Source organism: Ptychodera flava, chromosome 17, assembly GCF_041260155.1.
Source record: "Ptychodera flava strain L36383 chromosome 17, AS_Pfla_20210202, whole genome shotgun sequence".
Classification (NCBI taxonomy): domain Eukaryota; kingdom Metazoa; phylum Hemichordata; class Enteropneusta; family Ptychoderidae; genus Ptychodera; species Ptychodera flava.
Window position 1 is genome coordinate 26,426,542 of NC_091944.1, and position 20,037 is coordinate 26,446,578.

General features: G+C 38.2%; 3 protein-coding genes and 2 non-coding genes across 6 annotated transcripts in view; all 5 read right to left on the minus strand.

Moving 5' to 3' along the window:
* Window positions 1-290: 290 nt before the first annotated feature.
* Window positions 291-362, minus strand: Trnaa-ugc (transfer RNA alanine (anticodon UGC)). Its single transcript has one exon. It is a non-coding gene; the product is annotated as a tRNA-Ala (tRNA).
* Window positions 363-1,603: 1,241 nt separating this feature from the next.
* On the minus strand, window positions 1,604-2,296 carry LOC139116355 (uncharacterized). Its single transcript, XM_070678991.1, has one exon. The coding sequence runs from the start codon at window positions 2,294-2,296 to the stop codon at window positions 1,604-1,606; it is 693 nt and encodes a 230-aa protein (XP_070535092.1).
* Window positions 2,297-8,807: 6,511 nt separating this feature from the next.
* Trnaa-ugc (transfer RNA alanine (anticodon UGC)) lies at window positions 8,808-8,879 on the minus strand. The gene has a single exon. It is a non-coding gene; the product is annotated as a tRNA-Ala (tRNA).
* A 524-nt stretch (window positions 8,880-9,403) lies between these two features.
* LOC139115898 (uncharacterized) overlaps window positions 9,404-20,037 on the minus strand; it is a 34,427-nt gene continuing 23,793 nt past the window's right edge. The window contains exons 1-2 of one of the 2 annotated variants that reach the window (XM_070678318.1): window positions 12,211-12,416; window positions 9,404-10,920 (exon numbers count right to left, since the gene is read on the minus strand). In XM_070678318.1, coding sequence (XP_070534419.1) covers window positions 10,066-10,920; window positions 12,211-12,333 — 978 coding nt within the window. In that variant the 5' untranslated portion in view covers window positions 12,334-12,416 and the 3' untranslated portion in view covers window positions 9,404-10,065. Of the gene's footprint in view, window positions 10,921-12,210; window positions 12,417-20,037 lie in introns of those variants that run through there. The other variant, XM_070678317.1, reaches the window with a different exon arrangement.
* Window positions 18,504-19,886, minus strand: LOC139116569 (uncharacterized). Its single transcript, XM_070679164.1, has 3 exons — window positions 19,719-19,886; window positions 19,057-19,167; window positions 18,504-18,622 (listed from the first exon to the last, which is right to left on the minus strand). The coding sequence occupies exons 1-3, from the start codon at window positions 19,843-19,845 to the stop codon at window positions 18,504-18,506; spliced, it is 357 nt and encodes a 118-aa protein (XP_070535265.1). The 5' UTR covers window positions 19,846-19,886.

Genomic DNA, 20,037 nt, shown 5'->3' on the forward strand with positions numbered 1-20,037 from the left:
AAGGCTCCCTTAGAAAACTGCTGTAAACATTTAGGTGTAAAACCATTCAGTGTTGTATAATTGTCTTAACTGCAACAAAACAATAGATATGGAAATCAATGGGTAGCCGATGGAGACTTGACAGAAAGGAGCGGGAAGAAACTGTAACATCGACTCCCAATAAGGGTTGGTCAAAGGAATCCGTAGTTGGTAAATTTTCAGCAGATACTGCTGCCATATACTTGTGCATATACATTGATTATACATTGATCGATAGCTGCTTTCCCAGGAGGGACAAAATGTAAAGCGAGTGGAGATGCCGGGTTTCGAACCCGGGGCCTCATACATGCAAAGCATGCGCTCTACCACTGAGCTACATCCCCTCCTAATAATTGATGTGTTACTAATTTTTATTATATGACATTACTGATTAAGAAAAAGGAGATGAAACAAAATCACGGCTATTTTTTAATGATAGCGATTATCGACAATTGATCCGAACTTGAAAGTTGACATCGGGACGAAATATTTTGCTAGAATGACATGACAAAATAGGAAGAGAGCAAACTGTTATAGATTGACCTTAGTTAGACGTCAAGGTCATTCAAACTGCTGCGAGCTGGAAATCTCAAACGCTAGACAAATTCATAAAAAATCTCAAGCCTTCACTTAATGTTGACTCACAAAATCGATTAGTTTGAATACATGATGTATTTTTAGGAAACAGCTTACACTACCTTAGGAGATCAGAAGTTCAATGAGTTGCAGTTTATCCGTTGTATATGGAATCTGCTCAAAAAATTCACCTATTTTGGAATCGACGATCAGAATTATGGCTTGGAAATGCTGCGATGAGACTGTATCTGTATTGATATAGACCTAAGAATAATAAATTAAGGCAAAACTACACTCCTACTGTCTTTGGGTGGCATCAACAGTAGATATGACATACTTCGAGACTTGTTTGGAATGTAGAGAAGATTTAAACCCTTTAAAGATCATATAATATGTTACAGGATAATTGCACTTTTACAATTTAATATCTCACGTAGTCAATTTGTTACCTTATTTAGAATGAGTCTCGAGAAATTTGCTACAGGGCAAGTTGAGCAAACCTAGGAACAAAAGTAACGGTCAAACCCGATGGTCGTGTAAGTCACATAATTGCGGTTTGGCGAACGGGTGGCACAATTTGCTTTAGAAGTTCTCCTCGACCTAAAATATTTCTGCATAGAATATGTTTGTCGTTTTATGACTGCCGGTCATCAGCAATCAAGTATCAGTCATACAATCATGGCAAAAACTTGGCGAAATTGAATATAAAATAGTTATAGTAAGCAGTTTTGACAAATCAATATTATCTTTTTCTTCATTTCTCTTTTACTCCATCAAGTTTATTTTTTTCGTATTTTTGAATCATTATGATTAATAGCACATTATTCAATATATCCCCATGATCATACGGATGCGTGCTAAGTATTAAGTTCGCAATATTGTCATGTATATGTGAATGATTCTTCGAAATCATGTGATGTGTAGCAATTGTAGCAATTGATCCCTAACAAATCTAAGCCTTATGTCTCTTTTGCGCATGTCAGTAGCTTTTGAAATGGTGCCAAACTACCTACTCAAAGACGTCTGGCGAACCGTAATATATGTATCGGCACATTTCTCCAAATGCGGTATCCATGCTTCTTATGTTGTCTGGGTTAAAGTCGCTGGCTTCAGGGACATTGTTACGGAATGTTCGAAACCAAACATGAATAGTAAAGTGGCCAACTTTCCAATTGTAGTTATTCAGAAAGAGTTTTTTCCATTCTCTGTAGGGAGGGTTGATCATGCTGTGTGGTTCAATGTGCAATAGATGTTTATGTTTCATAGCTATGGTATGCTGATTTCTCACGGACGAGCAGGCCCAGCATTTGCTGTTGTACTTTTCATAACTTAGGTAGTAGTGTTTCAAAAATTGTGAATTCTTGCTTGCTATTATCACTCCGTTGTTCAAAATCTTGCTTTGCGGTCTGCCGACCACGTAGTCATAGTAACGGAGTGGCTCCAGCGGCGCCACCACGAAAACGTCGGTGTCTAGGTAGACTCTTCCCCTCTCCAACAAAATCTGTAGCCTAGCAACATCAGCAGAGTGCTCCGGCCATTTTGGATTTATAGTTTTATTGAAAACTTTTGTAGGTCGGCTTCTGGACTCCACATGTAAAGTTGGGATGAGTTCCTTGGCTTCAGCCCACCATTCTCCGCTAGGTTCACAGTCTGTGTAGAAATATATCTTTCCCGCTTTCATCACCCTGTGGGCACTGAGCATACTGATCAGGTGTTCAAACTTGAACGGATGACAGGAAAACCAGATAAAATGTGCGATGTTCGGTATAACATAGTGATCCTTTGGTTTCAGGTATCCAAACTTTTCTCCCCATTTATTCGATGCTGCTGTGACATTGTGTGTTTTGAGTACTTGTCCTGCAGACTAAATGAAAAGTAAGAAAGAGCACGGCATGAGTTTTCATAGCCATGCCCTTCTTATGTATAGCATGATGATCTTACATATGTGGTATTGCCAATTATTGCTTTTCTTCATAGGACATGACAAAACTGAATAAGGAAAGGAATGTAAGGCAGCACAAAGTTTACATGTAAATTGAACGAATGGATAACACTGGAATGCCTGAAAGTTGGAAAGAAGAAGTGGAAGCTCCTTTACTACAGCCAAATTATTAATTACTACGGTGGCCCAAAACTACCTGTTCTCCGCATTCAAAGTCTGCGTCGCATTCAATTGTTTTTCTCTCACATATGTCTCCGCATTCAAAGTCTGCGTCGCAATCAAATGTTTTTCTCTCACATAAGCTTATGTCTCCGCATTCAAAGTCTGCGTCGCAATCAAATGTTTTTCTCTCACATATGTCTCCGCATTCAAAGTCTGCGTCGCAATCAATTGTTTTTCTCTCACATATGTCTCCGCATTCAAAGTCTGCGTCGCAATCAAATGTTTTTCTCTCACATATGTCTCCGCATTCAAAGTCTGCGTCGCAATCAAATGTTTTCTCTCACATATGTCTCCCCATTCAAAGTCTGCGTCGCAATCAAATGTTTTTCTCTCACATATGTCTCCGCATTCAAAGTCTGCGTCGCAATCAAATGTTTTTCTCTCACATATGTCTCCGCATTCAAAGTCTGCGTCGCAATCAAATGTTTTTCTCTCACATATGTCTCCGCATTCAAAGTCTGCGTCGCATTCAATTGTTTCTCTCCTAGATGGGCGTCGCAGTCAGTGATTTTGTCACCAACACATGAGGGCGCTGGCAAGTTTTTGTGAGCGTGACCCTCGCTCCATGCGTTGTGGCTATCGACACGATGATCTTGTCGGTAAGCAGGAATAAAAAGCAACTTAGCGACACGATCATGATAATTGAGATCAAATGCAAATTGTACACTTATGTCACCATTTTGCGTTATCAAGTGGTCTCAAATGTACGGCTTTCGAGCTGAAGTAAAATTTCCTCGTGTGACAAAAAGTGTGTTCTCCATAATTTAGCCTTAGGCCCATGTGTCCAATTGACAATTGAATTGCTGTCATCGCTTGCTAAAATCCACTGCCGTTTTATAATAAACCACCAATGAAATCTTGTTCGCGATCTCAATATTTCACGTTTTCGAGGCTCAGACTGCCAAAAAATTGAATTAGAGAGCATAACAAACAAAATCGCAGCTTGAAAGAGACAACAATACTTCTGTATTTTCTCCTATATACGTATGGATAGCCCGATGCCATCGGGAACGCAGAGTGATCACATTTGAACGATGGAAGCCAAGCCTCAGGAGGTGCACGTTCGATTCCCGGTCGGAGCCACGTTTTTTTTCCCTCTTTATTTTCTGTCAGTTACTTTGTAATTTTTCCCTTCTCGCTCTTTTACTCTCCTTTCCTATTTTTGCTATTTTCTCGCTAAATTCATTGCATTTGACAATCTCCGCCGATCCACTGCCAGTAATTTGAGTCAAACTAACAAACCCCTCAAGCAAAGCGCCATACTAGTACACACAGTACGTACACAGCCGATGTATGGAACTCACCGTCACTCGTTTTCGACATTTCCAGGATAAAAGATGGCCGTCAAGTTTGAAACGTCGCACGTACTTTTTTTTGCATTCAGCTAATATATTTAGATGTAATTTAGGGGGTTGCACGCTGTAGGGATAGAGTCGCCATTGAGTCGCGGACATAGTCACCCAAACATGCAAACCTTCCTAACTCCATGACCAGACCGAGTACGCCCATATTTTTTTTAAGAAACATATTTTCTCTATATTCAATATTCAAATTTTCTAATTGAGATGATAATTAAAGTCTTGAGATGTAAAAAAACTATAAAAAGGACGTTTCAGGAAAAGCAAAATGATCGTGCAAATAAGTAAGAAAAACCGCTTATTTGCACGATGATCGTGTCTATAAGAAGCATTTTCCGCTTATTTGCACGATGATCGTGCAAATAAGCGGAAAATACTTCTTATAGACACGATCATCGTGTGGATTATCCGTTTGTTTTTCTTATCTACACGATGATCGTGTCGGTATGTGTTGTTCTTTATCAAAACGATGATCGTGTCTTTAAGAAGCATTTTCCGCTTATTCGCACGATCATCGTGCAAATAAGCGGGAAATGCGTCTTATAGACACGATCATCGTGCAAATAAGTAAGAAAAACTGCGTATTCGCACGATCATCGTGCAAATAAGCGGGAAATGCGTCTTATAGACACGATCATCGTGCAAATAAGTAAGAAAACTGTGTATTTGCACGATCATCGTGCAAATAAGCGGAAAATGCGTCTTATTGACACGACCATCGTGTGGATAGGTAAGAAAAACCACGTTATCCACACGATCATCGTGTCGGTAAGCATTTTTTTTTTTGTTTATTCACACGATGATCGTGTCGATAGGCGCCACCCGCTCCATGACCCATGATTGCATCCGGAAAAAGTATCACTCTTTCAGTGTTCGTGATCGCAAAAAGCTCATTGATTTCGAAGGTAAGTGACAAAGTTATTCATTGTATTGTAAGCTTATGGGGTTAATGGTCTAGCCACCGTCTAGCCCTGGATGTATTGGCAGTTGTGGGACGGGCTGCCGTTTTACATTCGGACGCTCATGTGGGACCCATTATGATGCGCCCACACTGGTGAGCAGCGTACCCCCTTGGCTAGATCATTAACCCCATAAGCTTACAATACAATAAATTACTTTGTCACTTACCTTCAAAAATGAGCTTTTCGCGATCACGAACACTAAAGGAAAGATACTTTTTCCGGATGCAATCATGGGTCATGGAGCGAGGGTCACGCTAACCAAAACTTGCCAACGCCTTCATGTGTTGGTGACAAAATCATTGACTGCGACGACCATCCACGGGCGGCCCAATCACTATTAATAAAGCTTATTATTGAGTTTTTCTCAGTTTTCTCTGTCACTATCAGTCCCTCTCCTTTTCTTCATGCTCTGACTGATCGTAGTAAATAAAATAAATGACTATATAGCCTAACCTAGCCTCTTGACTCTTTATTTATTTTACACCCCATTACAAGGATGTTTATCTCTCATATACACATCTTGTAATTAATTAGTCAACACAACTAATTATGCTAATCCGTGGACTTATCAAGGATTGGTCAACATTGGAAAGATAGAGATGTAAATGAAAAAGGAGTTTTAGTAACCTTTCCTATCTTTCGCGATGTTGACTAACCTATAAAATCCCTGATAAGTCCACGGATTAGCATAATTAGTCATGTTGACTAATTAATTACAAGATGTGTGTATATGAGAGATAAACGTCCTTGTAATGGGGTGTAAAATAAATAAAGAGTCAAGAGGCTAGGTTAGGCTATAAAGTAATTTCTTTTTATTTCCTACGATCAGTCAGAGCGTCAAGAAAGGGAGAAGAACTGATAGAGAAAACAGAAAAACTCAATAATAAGCTTATTAATAGTGTTTGGGCGACGCAGACTTTGAATGCGGACACATATGTGAGAGAGAAACAATTGAATGCGACGCAGACTTTGAATGCGGACACATATGTGAGAGAGAAACAATTGAATGCGACGCAGACTTTGAATGCGGAGACATATGTGAGAGAAAAACATTTGATTGCGACGCAGACTTTGAATGCGGAGACATATGTGAGAGAAAAACATTTGATTGCGACGCAGACTTTGAATGCGGAGACATATGTGAGAGAAAAACATTTGATTGCGACGCAGACTTTGAATGCGGAGACATATGTGAGAGAAAAACATTTGATTGCGACGCAGACTTTGAATGCGGAGACATAAGCTTATGTGAGAGAAAAACATTTGATTGCGACGCAGACTTTGAATGCGGAGACATAAGCTTATGTGAGAGAAAAACATTTGATTGCGACGCAGACTTTGAATGCGGAGACATAAGCTTATGTGAGAGAAAAACATTTGATTGCGACGCAGACTTTGAATGCGGAGACATATGTGAGAGAAAAACAATTGAATGCGACGCAGACTTTGAATGCGGAGACATATGTGAGAGAAAAACAATTGAATGCGACGCAGACTTTGAATGCGGAGAACAGGTAGTTTTGGGCCACCGTAAATTACTGTTAGTGATTAAGTTTGTTCTAGGTGGTAAGATAAAAGAATATGACACTGACCGACTAAGGATTTCAAAGACTGCAAATGCATAGATGTAGTTGTATACTGAAATGACACAATTAATGCAATTATTTTTCGGTGGTTAGGAAGGGTGTCGACCCCCCCCCCCCCCCCCCATACAGAAAGTTTTGAATTTTATACATCCAAACGAGGTTATTTGATGGCCATTTTCAGTGTTTGAACATTAGTTTTCATGAGGACTCAAAATATATTTTACACAAAATGATTTTCCGTTATTACCTTGTGAACAGTGACAAAAGAATATCAAAATCGTATCAATTTCATTTTTTTAACACCAAGTGTACAGAAATGCAAATATATGCTCAAGAAATTAAAATAGACCTCCTGCATATGTATATGCTACAGAAGTTCTTGTGATTTCTAATGTTTCAAAAGTTAATACAGCTTGTTTTTGGAATGCAGCTTCTTTTTGGTTATTAACAGATGTATCTTATGACATGCTTTGAAAGACGAAATCAATCATAAATTAAGGATATTATTAAGACAATTATAAAGAGGTCTATTTTACCGAAATTGTGGATTTTTAAAGTTTGTTTCCAAATTTAAAAGACATGCCAGCGAAGCCATTTTCTATGACGTCACTCAAATAGCAGAGGACTCTGTGCGAAAATGTGATATCTTTGTTCTTCTTTTGATAATATAATTTTTTGTTGATAGCATGCATGCATATTTCATTCTTTCCAGGAGATGCAGTGACATGCGTGCTGTGACATTGCATTCTGTCATTGAGATGTATATTTCCATCAAGAATGAAACACATTTATTTGGTTCTACTAGATGAGATCAAAAGTCTTTAAATTTAAACGGAAAATGTCTGAATCGACACAACTACACTGAAGCCTATCGACGGAAGCAAATTAATCATTTTACTTTGCCCTCATCGTTGGGTTTCTCAGGCCGAACTTTAAGTAATTGCTGTTATAGACTGCAGAGGGCGCACTTCAACGAACAATTCCTACACACACACACAAAACTGCAATAAGGCTACATTCACAGAATTCAATTGAAATCACTGTGGGACTGAAAGGTCCTACTGATTGTAAATATGATGGACCAATATCGACAAAAAGTCACACAAGTATGCACACAGTTTACACACCCTGAAAAGTTACATTATTTACATGCCACAACTCAATTCATTTTGATATATACATGGTATATGTCATGAGAAACGTGACTTGTTAAAGGGCAGTACAGACATAGAGATTGAGATTCCCAGTGCGGAACGTTTGGAAATTTATGGTTGCAGTCCACACAATAAAACTCTGGTATTCAAACAGTGTTCTGCAGCAGAGACATAAAGCAAAAGGTGTGTGTGTTATAAAGTTCCTACATTGATACTTTCTGACTTTTGTACCTTTTGTACTCTTGATCTCATTCGGAATTTATGTGGATGATCTTTTGATCTCTCGTTTCACATTATCTTCGTCTTAGATCAACCAGCTCTGTCAACCCAATCCCATTGCCTGGGTTGCAAGATACTCATAGCTTCTTGTTCCCGTTGCTCGCGCCACTTGTTTACCTCAATGATATAGGTGAAGGAGGAATTCTTGAGAAGCGGTGGTTTTGGCGCCGTCAAGAGTCAAAAGACGCGCTGGGGTCTTGAGTGTGAGACCATCTCATATCCGTCCAAGCACAGACAAGGACAAAAATTTGATCGAAGGAACTCTTAAAGACTGCCCAGTGGAACTAAAATTCTCAAGGTTATGCAGAATTCAGCCACAAACTGTATGCAAGCGATGCAAGAAATGTTTCAAGACATAAAGTCAATTTAGCCACTTAGGAAAGGCATCTGTTGGTCGCAGAGCCATAAGATATATGTGAATAATGTTTTTATCGTTTTATCGCAAATAATCAGGTGCAAAACCATTCAGTATTTTAAATCTCTGAATCGCAACAAAATCAATATGGGAATCAAAATCAAAATGGGAATCAATAGGGAGTCAATGAAGACTTGGGAGAAAGTGAAGAAACAGTAAGCTTAACTACAACATCATATCGACTCCCAAATAAGGGGAGGTCGGAGTTATCTGGCTGTGGGATCACTCTTTTTAGCGTATAGGAAAACGGCCATATGTTCAAATGATCGATAGCTGAGACAAAAGGTATCGAATGTGGAGATGCCGGGTTTCGAACCCGGGGCCTCATACATGCAAAGCATGCGCTCTACCACTGAGCTACATCCCCTTCCACTTACATGCTATGTCTTACTAATTTTGATTATGTGACATTTCTGATTAAGAAAAGAAAAGGAAAAAAATCACAGCTATTTTTTAATGATATGAATTATCGACAACGGATCAGAACTTGAAAGTTGACATAAAAATCTCAATCCCTTCAGTTAATGTTGGCTAACAGAATCGATTAGTTTGAATACATGATATACTTTAAGAAACAATTTACACCCTAGGAGATCAGAAGTCGAATGATTTACTCTTTATTCAATAGGCGTCCATTGTACATGGAATCTTGTACATGGAATATGGGCGAAAAGTTCACCTGTTTTGGAATCGACGAGCAGGATTGTGGCTTGGAAATGCTGTGATGAGACTGTATCTGTATTGATATAGATCTAAGAGTAATAGATTAAGACAAACCTGCTATCGTATTTCTTTGAAGTGGCATCAACAATAGATATAAATATACTTCGAAACTTTTCTGGAATGAGAGACGATGAGTAAAACCCTTGAAAGATCACATAACATTGCACCTCTATTTCTCGTTGAAGTCTAACAACAAATATCTCACTTAGTGTTGCACGTCATCAATTTGTTCCGTTTTAAGTAGCAGTATCGAGAAGTTTGCCACAGCATTGAGTTGAGCAATTCTAGGGACAAAAGTCAAACGCGATGGTCTTGTCTGTCACATAATTGCGGTTTGGCGAAAGGGTAGCAGAATGCTTTAGAAGTGCTCCTCGGTGTCAAATATTTCTGCATGGAATCTTTTCATGACAGTCGGTCATCAGCAATCAAGTAAGAGTAGGCCTAATATTAAGAGTAATATACAATCATGGTGAAAAGGTGGCGAAAATGAATATGAAACAGTTCTAGCAAGCGATTTCTGACACCGTTCTCGTCTTTTTCATTTTTACCTCTTTTACTTATTTTTACTTATTTTTGTAATGATTGACAATACATTATTCAATATATCCCATAATGATAAGGATATATACTAAGTTGGTAGTGTTGTCATGCTTTCAACCATGTGAATGATTTTTCGAAATCATGTGACGTGTAAACATCAAGTTCAAGTTTCCCTTTTGTGCTCTAGGTTGCGGACGGATAGTAACTCCGCAAGCAATTGATCCCATAACAATCTTAGCCTTATGGCTCTTTTGCGCATGTTTGTAGTTCTTGAAATGGTCCAAAACCACCTACTCAAAAATGTCTGGCGAACCGTAATACATGTATCTGCACATTTCTCCAAATGCGGTATCCAGATTTCTTATGTTGTCTGGGTTAAAGTCGCTGGCTTCAGGGACATTGTTACGGAATGTTCGAAACCAAACATGAATAGTAAAGTGGCCAACTTTCCAATTGTAGTTGTTCAGAAAGAGTTTCTTCCATTCTGTGTAGGGGGGGTTGACCATGCTGTGTGGTTCAATGTGTAACAGATGTTTATGTTTCATAGCTATGGTATGCTGATTTCTCACCGACGAGCAGGCCCAGCATTTGCTATTGTACTTTTCATAACTTTTATAGTAGATTTTCAAAAATTGTGAATGTTTGCTTGCTATTATCACTCCGTTGTTCAAAACCTTGCTTTCTGGTCTGCCGACCACGTAGTCATAGTAACGGAGTGGTTCCAGCGGCGCCACCACGAAGACGTCGGTGTCTAGGTAGACTCCTCCCCTCTCCATCAAAATCTGTAGCCTAGCAACATCAGCAGAATGCTGCGGCCATTTTGGATTTAGGATTTTATTGAAAACTTTTGTAGGTCGGCTTCTGGACTCCACATGTAAAGTTGGGATGAGTTCCTTGGCTTCAGCCCACCATTCTCCGCTAGGTTCACAGTCTGTGTAGAAATATATCTTTTCCGCTTTCATCACCCTGTGGGCACTGAGCATACTGATCAGGTGTTCAAACTTGAACGGATGACAGGAAAACCAGATAAAATGTGCGATGTTCGGTACAACATAGTGATCCTTTGGTTTCAGGTATCCAAACTTTTCTCTCCATTTATTCGTTGCTCCTGTGACATTGTGTGTTTTGAGTACTTGTCCTGCAGACTAAGCAAAAATTTTAAAAAGTACGACATGAGTATTTCATTGCTCAAAGAAAACATTCTTACGCAAGGCAAGTAGATGTTAAACGATTTGATATTTCTCCATCTCTACAAGATGTATACATTTTAGAAAAGTTGTATCTCTTTAGCTTGCAGATGCGATTGTAAGTACAAGGGCCTGTGTGTTCGAGTTTTAACTTTCAACTGGGGAGACTGACTTTCAAGCACTTCTTTTCTTTTTCACAAGGATGCATATGTATTCATGCAGGGATGCAACAAAAAGTCCCATTTTGAATGCCGTCTCACTGTAACACCAGTAAAAATGTCACAACTCATGAGAAAGGTTCATTACACAGGTCGAGGCTTTGACTGCTCCTGGGTAAGAGAGAAGCAAACCGAACTTTAAAGGTATACTGTCACCTGTTCCAATTTTACCACAGTTACCATGAAAAGAGAAAATCTAACCAATCACAGATTTTAAGCGGGTGGCCGCTTTTTAAAAACAGCGCCCTCACATGGGATTTTGAATACCAAGGAACGCCCCTTTGACCATATATGGGCATATTTAGATTACAGGTGACTGTATACCTTTAAAGGTATACTGTCACCTGTTCCAATTTTACCACAGTTACCATGAAAAGAGAAAATCTAACCAATCACAAATTTTAAGAAGATGGCCGCTTTTTAAAACAGCGCCCTCACATTGGCATATAGGAACGCCCCATTGACTTTAGATGCGTATAATTAGATTACAGGTGACTACCTTCCTCAAGGACGCATTATTGCAGCTAAAGACGAAATAACACGCTACCTACTATTTGTCGAAAGCTAAATACCTCTTGTGTTCAATTTCTGCGTTTTGTTTGCCTTGGAGTGTGCGAACAACCATGATTTAATCATAGTTTCGGTTCAAAAACTTTTCCAACGAACGTTACACACGCATGTACTTACAAGGAGAGGAGTGGAGTGTGCACGACCGGCAGGTTTTTCAGTCAAGATGGAACTAAATCCCAATGAGAATGTAATAAACTTGAAACTTTAACGCCAAAGATAAATAGATATATAAGATGGTTACTATTTAAACGCACACACTGAAATAAGTTGGATTGCATTGCCTTCACGGACCAAGAAGGCAACACCGTGTCATACCTTTCTTTTGATTTTTAAAGTACAGTAAACTGAACACTGTGAGTACTAGTATGCCCAAGGTGTTGTGTAAGATTTCGTACGATGTCTTATTGTGCACGTCAGTTACATGTTTGGGCCGAGAGTATGGCCGAGAGTATTAACTCACCGTATACCCGCTCCATCGAGATTTCTTCGTGGGAACATTGGAATAAACCAAAGTCATTATAAAGAGTGCCGGACATATCAGCATAACTGCATAAACACATTTTGACTTGGTCGCCACTTTCATCTTTTCTCCGTTTGTTTTCTGCCGCCGAGATGCAACCGTCTTTGCTGTCAAACATCGGACGTGACACACGCAGTGATGGATACACTGTGCGACACTGACCAGTGACGTAACCGACACGTGAACATAATTGCGTATTGCGTAATGTACGGTATGAATGTGTATTGCTGTTCTTTTCGAACCAACCACCCGTGGTTGGGAGGACTGTGAGACAACCAATGCCAGGTACAACGGTTAATTACTTGGCCATGGGTAATGATAGGCGTCTGTCAATAGCATGGAATTTCTTTGTGAATCAGACCTGTCTGTTCAAACTACCAGCAATATATTCGGCTTCGCCTCATTTTCTGTATCTATCCAAAACAACTTTGAATCTGGATTTAAATTGAGGTTAAGCCATAACAATGACCACTTATAACAAAGCTCTTTTTTACCGAAAACTTGTGATATCTTTTGTTCTTCTTTTGAAAATAAAAATTTTGACGTGATTTTTTTTTGCCATAAATTGTTCTTTTCCTTCACTCAAAACTAATATGCATTTTGTGCTGTTGCTACTAATTTGTCAGGTCCAGATGTTAATAAAACAGATGATGCAGGGCCTTGTATTCAAAGTATGAAGAAATGATATAAGGAAATAAAAACTTTTTGACATCCACCATATTTCCCTAGATAAGTGTCCGGAAACGAGGAATTTTGACTGGATGGGTAATCTTCTAAACCTGAGTGACTCCCCCGTGCTATGTGAAACGAGCATTAACCCTAGCCTCTTTGTACTGTCCTAATTTCAGATGACCCTGGATTTTGACGCCCAGTCTAGCGAGAATGACACCCCCCTTTTTTACCAGCAAGAAAAATGTATATTTCATTTCGACGGTCGAAGTGAAGCCTTGATCGCTTACAAACTATGAAATTTTGTTTAAAAAAAATAACAGTTCTGCGTGTCAATAGCCAGATTTCGTCCATTGGCGTGCGGTTTTCAGTACCGGTTTTCAGTTTTTTTACCCCGCTCCTTTAATCTCTAATTATGGAGATGTAAGGCACGGTCACTATGTGACACTCTGTTGGATCACCATTAATTCTAACCATTTGTTTCACACAACAAAGAAACAGGCCAAGAATAGCGCGCAAAGGTACAAAAAAACATGCCATGCTTCCTCTTGAAGGCTAAATTCAACTGTAACGACAGAGAATCTAGAATCGAAAGCTTCGCACTGTAGACAAAAGTCTTCATTCGTGCGAACAAAAAAGGCACAAAACAAATGGAACTCATTGTTGTAATTCTAATTCCTCGGAGAACAATAGGGTGTGGCAACGCAGTAATCGGACGGATGAAAAAGCTTTGCGCCCAGTTACTTCCATGTCACTGCGGCCGCATCTTTTGAGCAAGTGCACAGGCAATAAGTAAATTCCACTGATTCACCATAGAGGGCGGTAATATGGTAGTACCCAAACCAAGCTACTGGTTTGTCCCATCACAGTCCCTCCATCCACTGTGTTCCCCATCATGCGAAGGTGCAGCGGAAGATCGCTGCACAGTCTATAGTCCTGATATATATCACAAATACATGTAGTAAATCCTTTCTACATTAAGGTGGAGGTATACTCAAAATTAAAAGTATTGTCAATTTCCTGAATTTTGCATATGTTGTGGCCTGATCAATTATATTAACAAAAATAAACAGAAAAAAGGGGGGTTCCCGTGCTACTTTTTGAGTTAGGGGGTCGTAAAGTACCCGTAACCCATGCTTTTTCAACCACAAAGTGGCCTTTTCTCACATTTTGAAACTTTCATGAAAGAACATGCGCAAATGTTGTCAGAGAACGTTGTCATTTTTCCTATTTTTTCATATGTTGTTCTCTGATCAATTATATCAACAAATATGAACAGAAAAAGGGGGGTTCCCATGCTACTTTTTGAGTTAGGGGCTCGTAAGGCACCCTAACCCCATGCTTTTTTAACTACTGACAGGCCTGTTTCGTATGTTTTGCTGGTTTACTAAAGATCTGGCTCAAAACCTATCAGGGAATATTGTCATTTTCTGATTTTGAATATATTGTGCTCTGAACAATTATGTCAACAAAATAAACAGAAAAAGGGGGGTCCCCGTGCTACTTTTTGAGTTAGGGGGTCCTATATTACCCTTACCCATGCTTTTTCAACTACAAAGGGGCTTTTTCTCCCATTTTGATAATTTCAGCAAGGATCATGCTCAAAACCTATCAGGGAATATTGTCATTTTTCTGATTTTTGAATATATTGTGCTCTGAACAATTATGTCAACAAAAATAAACAGAAAAAGGGGGGTCCCCGTGCTACTTTTTGAGTTAGGGGGTCCTATATTACCCTTACCCATGCTTTTTCAACTACAAAGGGGCTTTTTCTCCCATTTTGATAATTTCAGCAAGGATCATGCTCAAAACCTGTCAGGGAATATTGTCATTTTCTGATTTTTGAATATATTGTGCTCTGAACAATTATGTCAACAAAAATAAACAGAAAAGGGGGGTCCCCATGCTACTTTTTGAGTTAGGGGGTCCTATATTACCCCTTACCCATGCTTTTTCAACTACAAAGGGGCCTTTGTCGCCCATTTTGATAATTTCAGCAAGGATCATGCTCAAAACCTGTCAGGGAATATTGTCATTTTTCTGAATTTTGAATATATTGTGCTCTGAACAATTATGTTAACAAAAGTAAAACAGAAAAAGGGGGGTCCCCGTGCTACTTTTTGAGTTAGGGGGTCCTATATTACCCCTTACCCATGCTTTTTCAACTACAAAGGGGCTTTTTCTCCCATTTTGATAATTTCAGCAAGGATCATGCTCAAAACCTATCAGGGAATATTGTCATTTTTCTGATTTTTGAATATATTGTGCTCTGAACAATTATGTCAACAAAAACAAACAGAAAAAGGGGGGTCCCCATGCTACTTTTTGAGTTAGGGGGTCCTATATTACCCCTAACCCATGCTTTTTCAACTACAAAGGGGCCTATTCCTCCAAATTTGATACTTTCAGCAAAGAACATGCTAAAAACCTGTCAGGGAATGTTGTCATTTTTCTGGTTTTTGAATATATTGTGCTCTGAACAATTATGTCAATAAAAATAAACAGAAAAAGGGGGGTTCCCAGTCTACTTTTGAAGTTAGAGGGTCCCTAAAATACCCCTACCCCATGTTTTTCCCATAGCTGTATAGGGGCCTTTTTTCACATTTGGATAATTTCAGCAAGAAATATGCTCAAAACCTGTCAGGGAATATCGTCATTTTTCTTATTTTTGTATATAATATGCTCTGATCAATTATGTCAATAAATATCAACAGAAAAAGTGGAGTTCCCATGCTACTTTTGAAGTTTGAAGGTCCCTAAAGTACCCCTACCCCATGTTTTTTTTTAACAAAAAGGGCCTTTTTCTCACATTTTGACACTTTCAGCAAAGGAACATGCTCAAAACCTGTCATGGAATATTGTCATTTTTCTGATTTTTGGATATATAGTTTCTTTGATCAATTATGTCAACAAAAACAAGAGGGAAAAAAGGGTTTAGCAAAGTACATGCTCAAAAATTATCAGAGAATATTGTCATTTTTCTGATTTTTGCTTATGTTGTTGCATTGGTTATATGTCAACAAATATTGAGGAAGTTTCAAGTGTTATTTTTTGATTTACAGGGTGTCCTTTACACAAGTGTAGAAAAAAGAGCATAAGCAGGGTTTGACTGATTGATAATGTTGCTTTATTGCTTACTTCATATATACTTACATCATAGTATGATATCTTCTTATATAATCTATATTATATGATAAATATTTTATATCAATATTTATAAATATTATGCTGTATTTACTTATTTGCTCTGGAGTGATTAAAAGATGGAGAATGAATCACCAAGCCAACTGTGCATACACACTAAAAGTATTTCAAGATACAATAGATTGTTAAGTAAGGCATAGTTAGATGCCATAATACCAAGCATAGTATGTACAATAAATATTCTACAAAATCTTTCAGTATTGTCTCAACAGCTCTGCATGACCTGTAAATGACCTCAAAATGACTGGTTTATATGCAAATAGATATTCCAATGTGTAAAATGATTTGAAGTTATAAGAAAAATTTGTAATTTGAATACCGGAATGACTACGTTAGTGAACAGAGTGTTGACATGAGTGACATTTCCAAACCAGCTGAGGATAACATAGGACCAAAGTCTCTGAAGCTACTATAGACATTGATACAAAATTTAGTATTTCCTGACTGTATAAAATTATCTCACTAAGGTCATCCTAGGGACCTGTTAACCGAATATTTATACCAGCGGTTGACACAGCTCTGGTGTGTTCTGTAGAGAATAACTTTTTGTGACACATGTATGGATGGAGAAGGTTGATATCTTTGATAGCTCATTTCAGGATGGCCTGACAAAAAATGGTAAAATTAGCTGCAAAAATAAAAAATTGAAGATTTCATCATAATTTCAATATATCACATTAAGATAAATATCAAATCAGTAAGTACTGCGGTTCTCAAGATATTTGAGTGGACGGACGCATCTCAAACGGACATACATACATACATACAGACTGACGCCGGACGGATACCCATCCCAATAGCTTCTATAGACTATAGTCTATAGTAGTTAAAAATGTGACAGCAATAACTTCTAAGTAAATATCACAGATTGACAGCAAATGACACCCTATAAGCCTGCAAGAGAAAGTAGCTCAGTAGACGAGCAAAATTTCATTTGAGGCTGCTTGCTCAGCCATTCTCGTGTATGGGTGATTTTTAGTGTTTTTCATTTTGCGAAGTTTTGCAAAAATATTCAACATGTTTTGTGTTTTGCCTCAGAAGGCAAATTCCTAACCATGACAATGGCAGAAAGTATTTGAATCCTAGTACTATAGCTTTCACTGTTTCAGATCTGGTGCAGATTTGGAAGCAGCAGCCTCAAATGCATGATCACTGCATGCACAACACAAGTTGCGGGTACTGGATAGGTGTCCAGTTCTGCTTCAGGCACTGCACTTGCAACCCAGATTTCAAATAATCCTGGGTCTTTGAAAGCTGAAGTAATGAAACACAATCACTTGGAAACATTGAGCACTCTGCTGCGATACATATACAGCAATTTGGCATGTCAGAACTTTTTGAACATGATAATCTTCCAAATTCTAGGGACGTCTACAGTCTTGGCTAGGCTCAGCGGTACTGTGTTTGTATTTGCGTCACTTCCGTATTTGTAAGATCACCAAAAGAGAACTTCAGGTCTTGAGGTGGGTTCTTTCAAATCGCTGTGATTGGGTGAAAAAGTGTTTATTCTAGGGTCAACGATACAGTTTTCAACAGTAATGAATTTATTTCACCTATTATTTATACTTAAGTTTGCTAATGCAATTGAGATGGGTTTGTCATGTCAGGAGAACTTTAACAGTTAAAGTTATCAAATATCTAACACAAGTCAGCATGGAGTTTTCCATAAATTTCAAAGTTATGATGCTAGACATACAGTATTGATTCTGTGAGAGAAAAATTTACAAATATTATTGATAACTTGTTTTGATTTTGTCACCCTTTCTTTACTATTTTGATTTTTCACTTTCAACAACAATTCAATGCCTTCTCTACCTTTCCTGTGGAATGCAAGCTCTAAATGGCCCATAGCAAGGCCACTGCTTGCAATTTTCTTACACATACATTTACTTATACACCCTTTGAGTACAAGAGTATGTAAGGTTTGCATGTTTAGGCTTGTTGCCTTTGCATGCTCTACAGACTCCCTCACAAACTCCCATGTAAATGTCAACTCATCAAAAGATGGCTGTACCTTTCAATAAGTTTTTTAAACCTTTCACATCTGCTAAAGCATCATGTGCACTGTAACTTTCTCCTACAAATTTTGAACAAGCTCAACTTGTGAGTACTTTTCACAATCAGGATATGAGGTCTTAAAGACTTTATACAAATCAACAAAGCCAGCAATGTGTGAAGACAATTGATCAACCATATCTGTTGCTACAGCAGCATTATATAAAACTCTACAATCAAATGACTTGATGTTATGTCCAACCAGAATACAAGGTTCTGGTCCGAGAAAGTCACACAATGTCAACAATGCTTGTTTACAGGTACTGCACTGACAGGTTTTCCATTGTGTGTTAGGATTCCATTTTTCATTGCCAGACCGTCACTCTTGATGCTGGTTCACTTATTGGAATCCTAGGTATCACATACACATTCAGACACCCTTTTGGTCCAACAGCTGCAAGCTGTGTTATGTGTGATGTTCTTGCTGAAAGAGAAAAAAAATTCATGACAAATGGCAAGATAATTTGTTTATGTTATTTTGGATTACAGTAAATTTCAATGAAAATTTCATTTGCTGAGTCAGACTTTGCCCTGGGAGATAAGTAATAAACTGAAACTGACACTTGAGGCATTGATTGGCTTGTTGGTATGAAAATAATGTCATCTAACTATTGTCTGTAAACCATTGCTGATTTTGATAAGCAAGTCATGATCATTAAAATAATGCTGTCAGAAATTTGAATCATGGGTGAACTTGTTCTGTTTCCAGTAAAAATTTGCTTCAGTTTAATGATTGATCATTGTGTGTACAGTTCAATAGCCTTTGTAGCCTCTAAAGGTATTGTGATGAAGTAGTGAAATGATTGCAATATCAGATTAAACAACACGTATTATCACATTGATAACAACAACACCTACCTGATCCAGTAGTCTCCAGGTCAAAATACACTACAGGTTGATCAGTCAATTCTATTGGTTGTGGAACAGGTTCTGTAGAGAGGGAAGGTATCTCCTGTATATCTTGGGTTTCTGAATAAAAAAATAGAAACAGATACAGATAAAATATATGGGAATGAATGATTCAGTTTTTACTTCTAATGAAACAGAATATTCACAAAATAGTACAGCCTATGGTCCATGGCTAAATGTTTTAGGTATTTGGCAAATCACAAACTTTAAGCAGACATGAACTGAGTAACTAGTTCTACAATTATGCAAATGAAAAAATTGCCATCCAGCAAATGATAGAGTACATCAGGTCACTCAATGACTATGTGCACACTTGCAGATGAAATGGTACATGTCATACTGTAAGCATTAGGTTTTTGTGTGTTCATTTACAATATTACCACATCAATAAATGTCAAACTTACTACAGACCTTCATGCACATGTTTCATCAGTTTTATGCCAGTGAGTTGAAAGGTAAGTCAGTATATGCAGGGAGCCATATCAATACAAGCATTCAACTATTAGCAATTTAGAGTCATTTTACATTGATTCTAAAATCATTCATCTACATCTATCTGAATCCAAACTTTCATTCAAATCAATTATAAACAAGATTAAACAAGTAATTACTTTGAACAAGGTCAATTCCTGTTGTGTATGTGTCACCTTCACGGAGTTCTTGGACACTCTGTTGTAAACACTTGTTTGCCTTCAGCTTGATACGATGTTTCTTGGCACACCGGGACTGGCTCTTCATCCGTCTCTTTCTTTCTTGATTATCCAGATAGGACGCACGTGACACACATACTTCCCTGGAGACATGACAATCCGTTCATTACCTATGGCAAAACAATGACAAGTTTACAATGACATCAGTATAAATTTTTGAAATATTTTTGTTGTATTGTTAACTGAATGGGCTGTCTCGACTCGAGTTTGAAATTATTTA

Coding starts and splice junctions, on each gene's coding strand:
- LOC139116355 (XM_070678991.1), bottom strand. CDS start 2,296: ATGCTCAGTGCCCACAGGGTGATGAAAGCGGGAAAGATATATTTCTAC.
- LOC139116569 (XM_070679164.1), bottom strand. CDS start 19,845: ATGAAGAGCCAGTCCCGGTGTGCCAAGAAACATCGTATCAAGCTGAAG. Junction 19,168..19,718: donor AGGAATTGACCTTGTTCAAA/GTAATTACTTGT, acceptor TTTTTTATTCAG/AAACCCAAGATATACAGGAG. Junction 18,623..19,056: donor CCTGGAGACTACTGGATCAG/GTAGGTGTTGTT, acceptor TTTCTCTTTCAG/CAAGAACATCACACATAACA.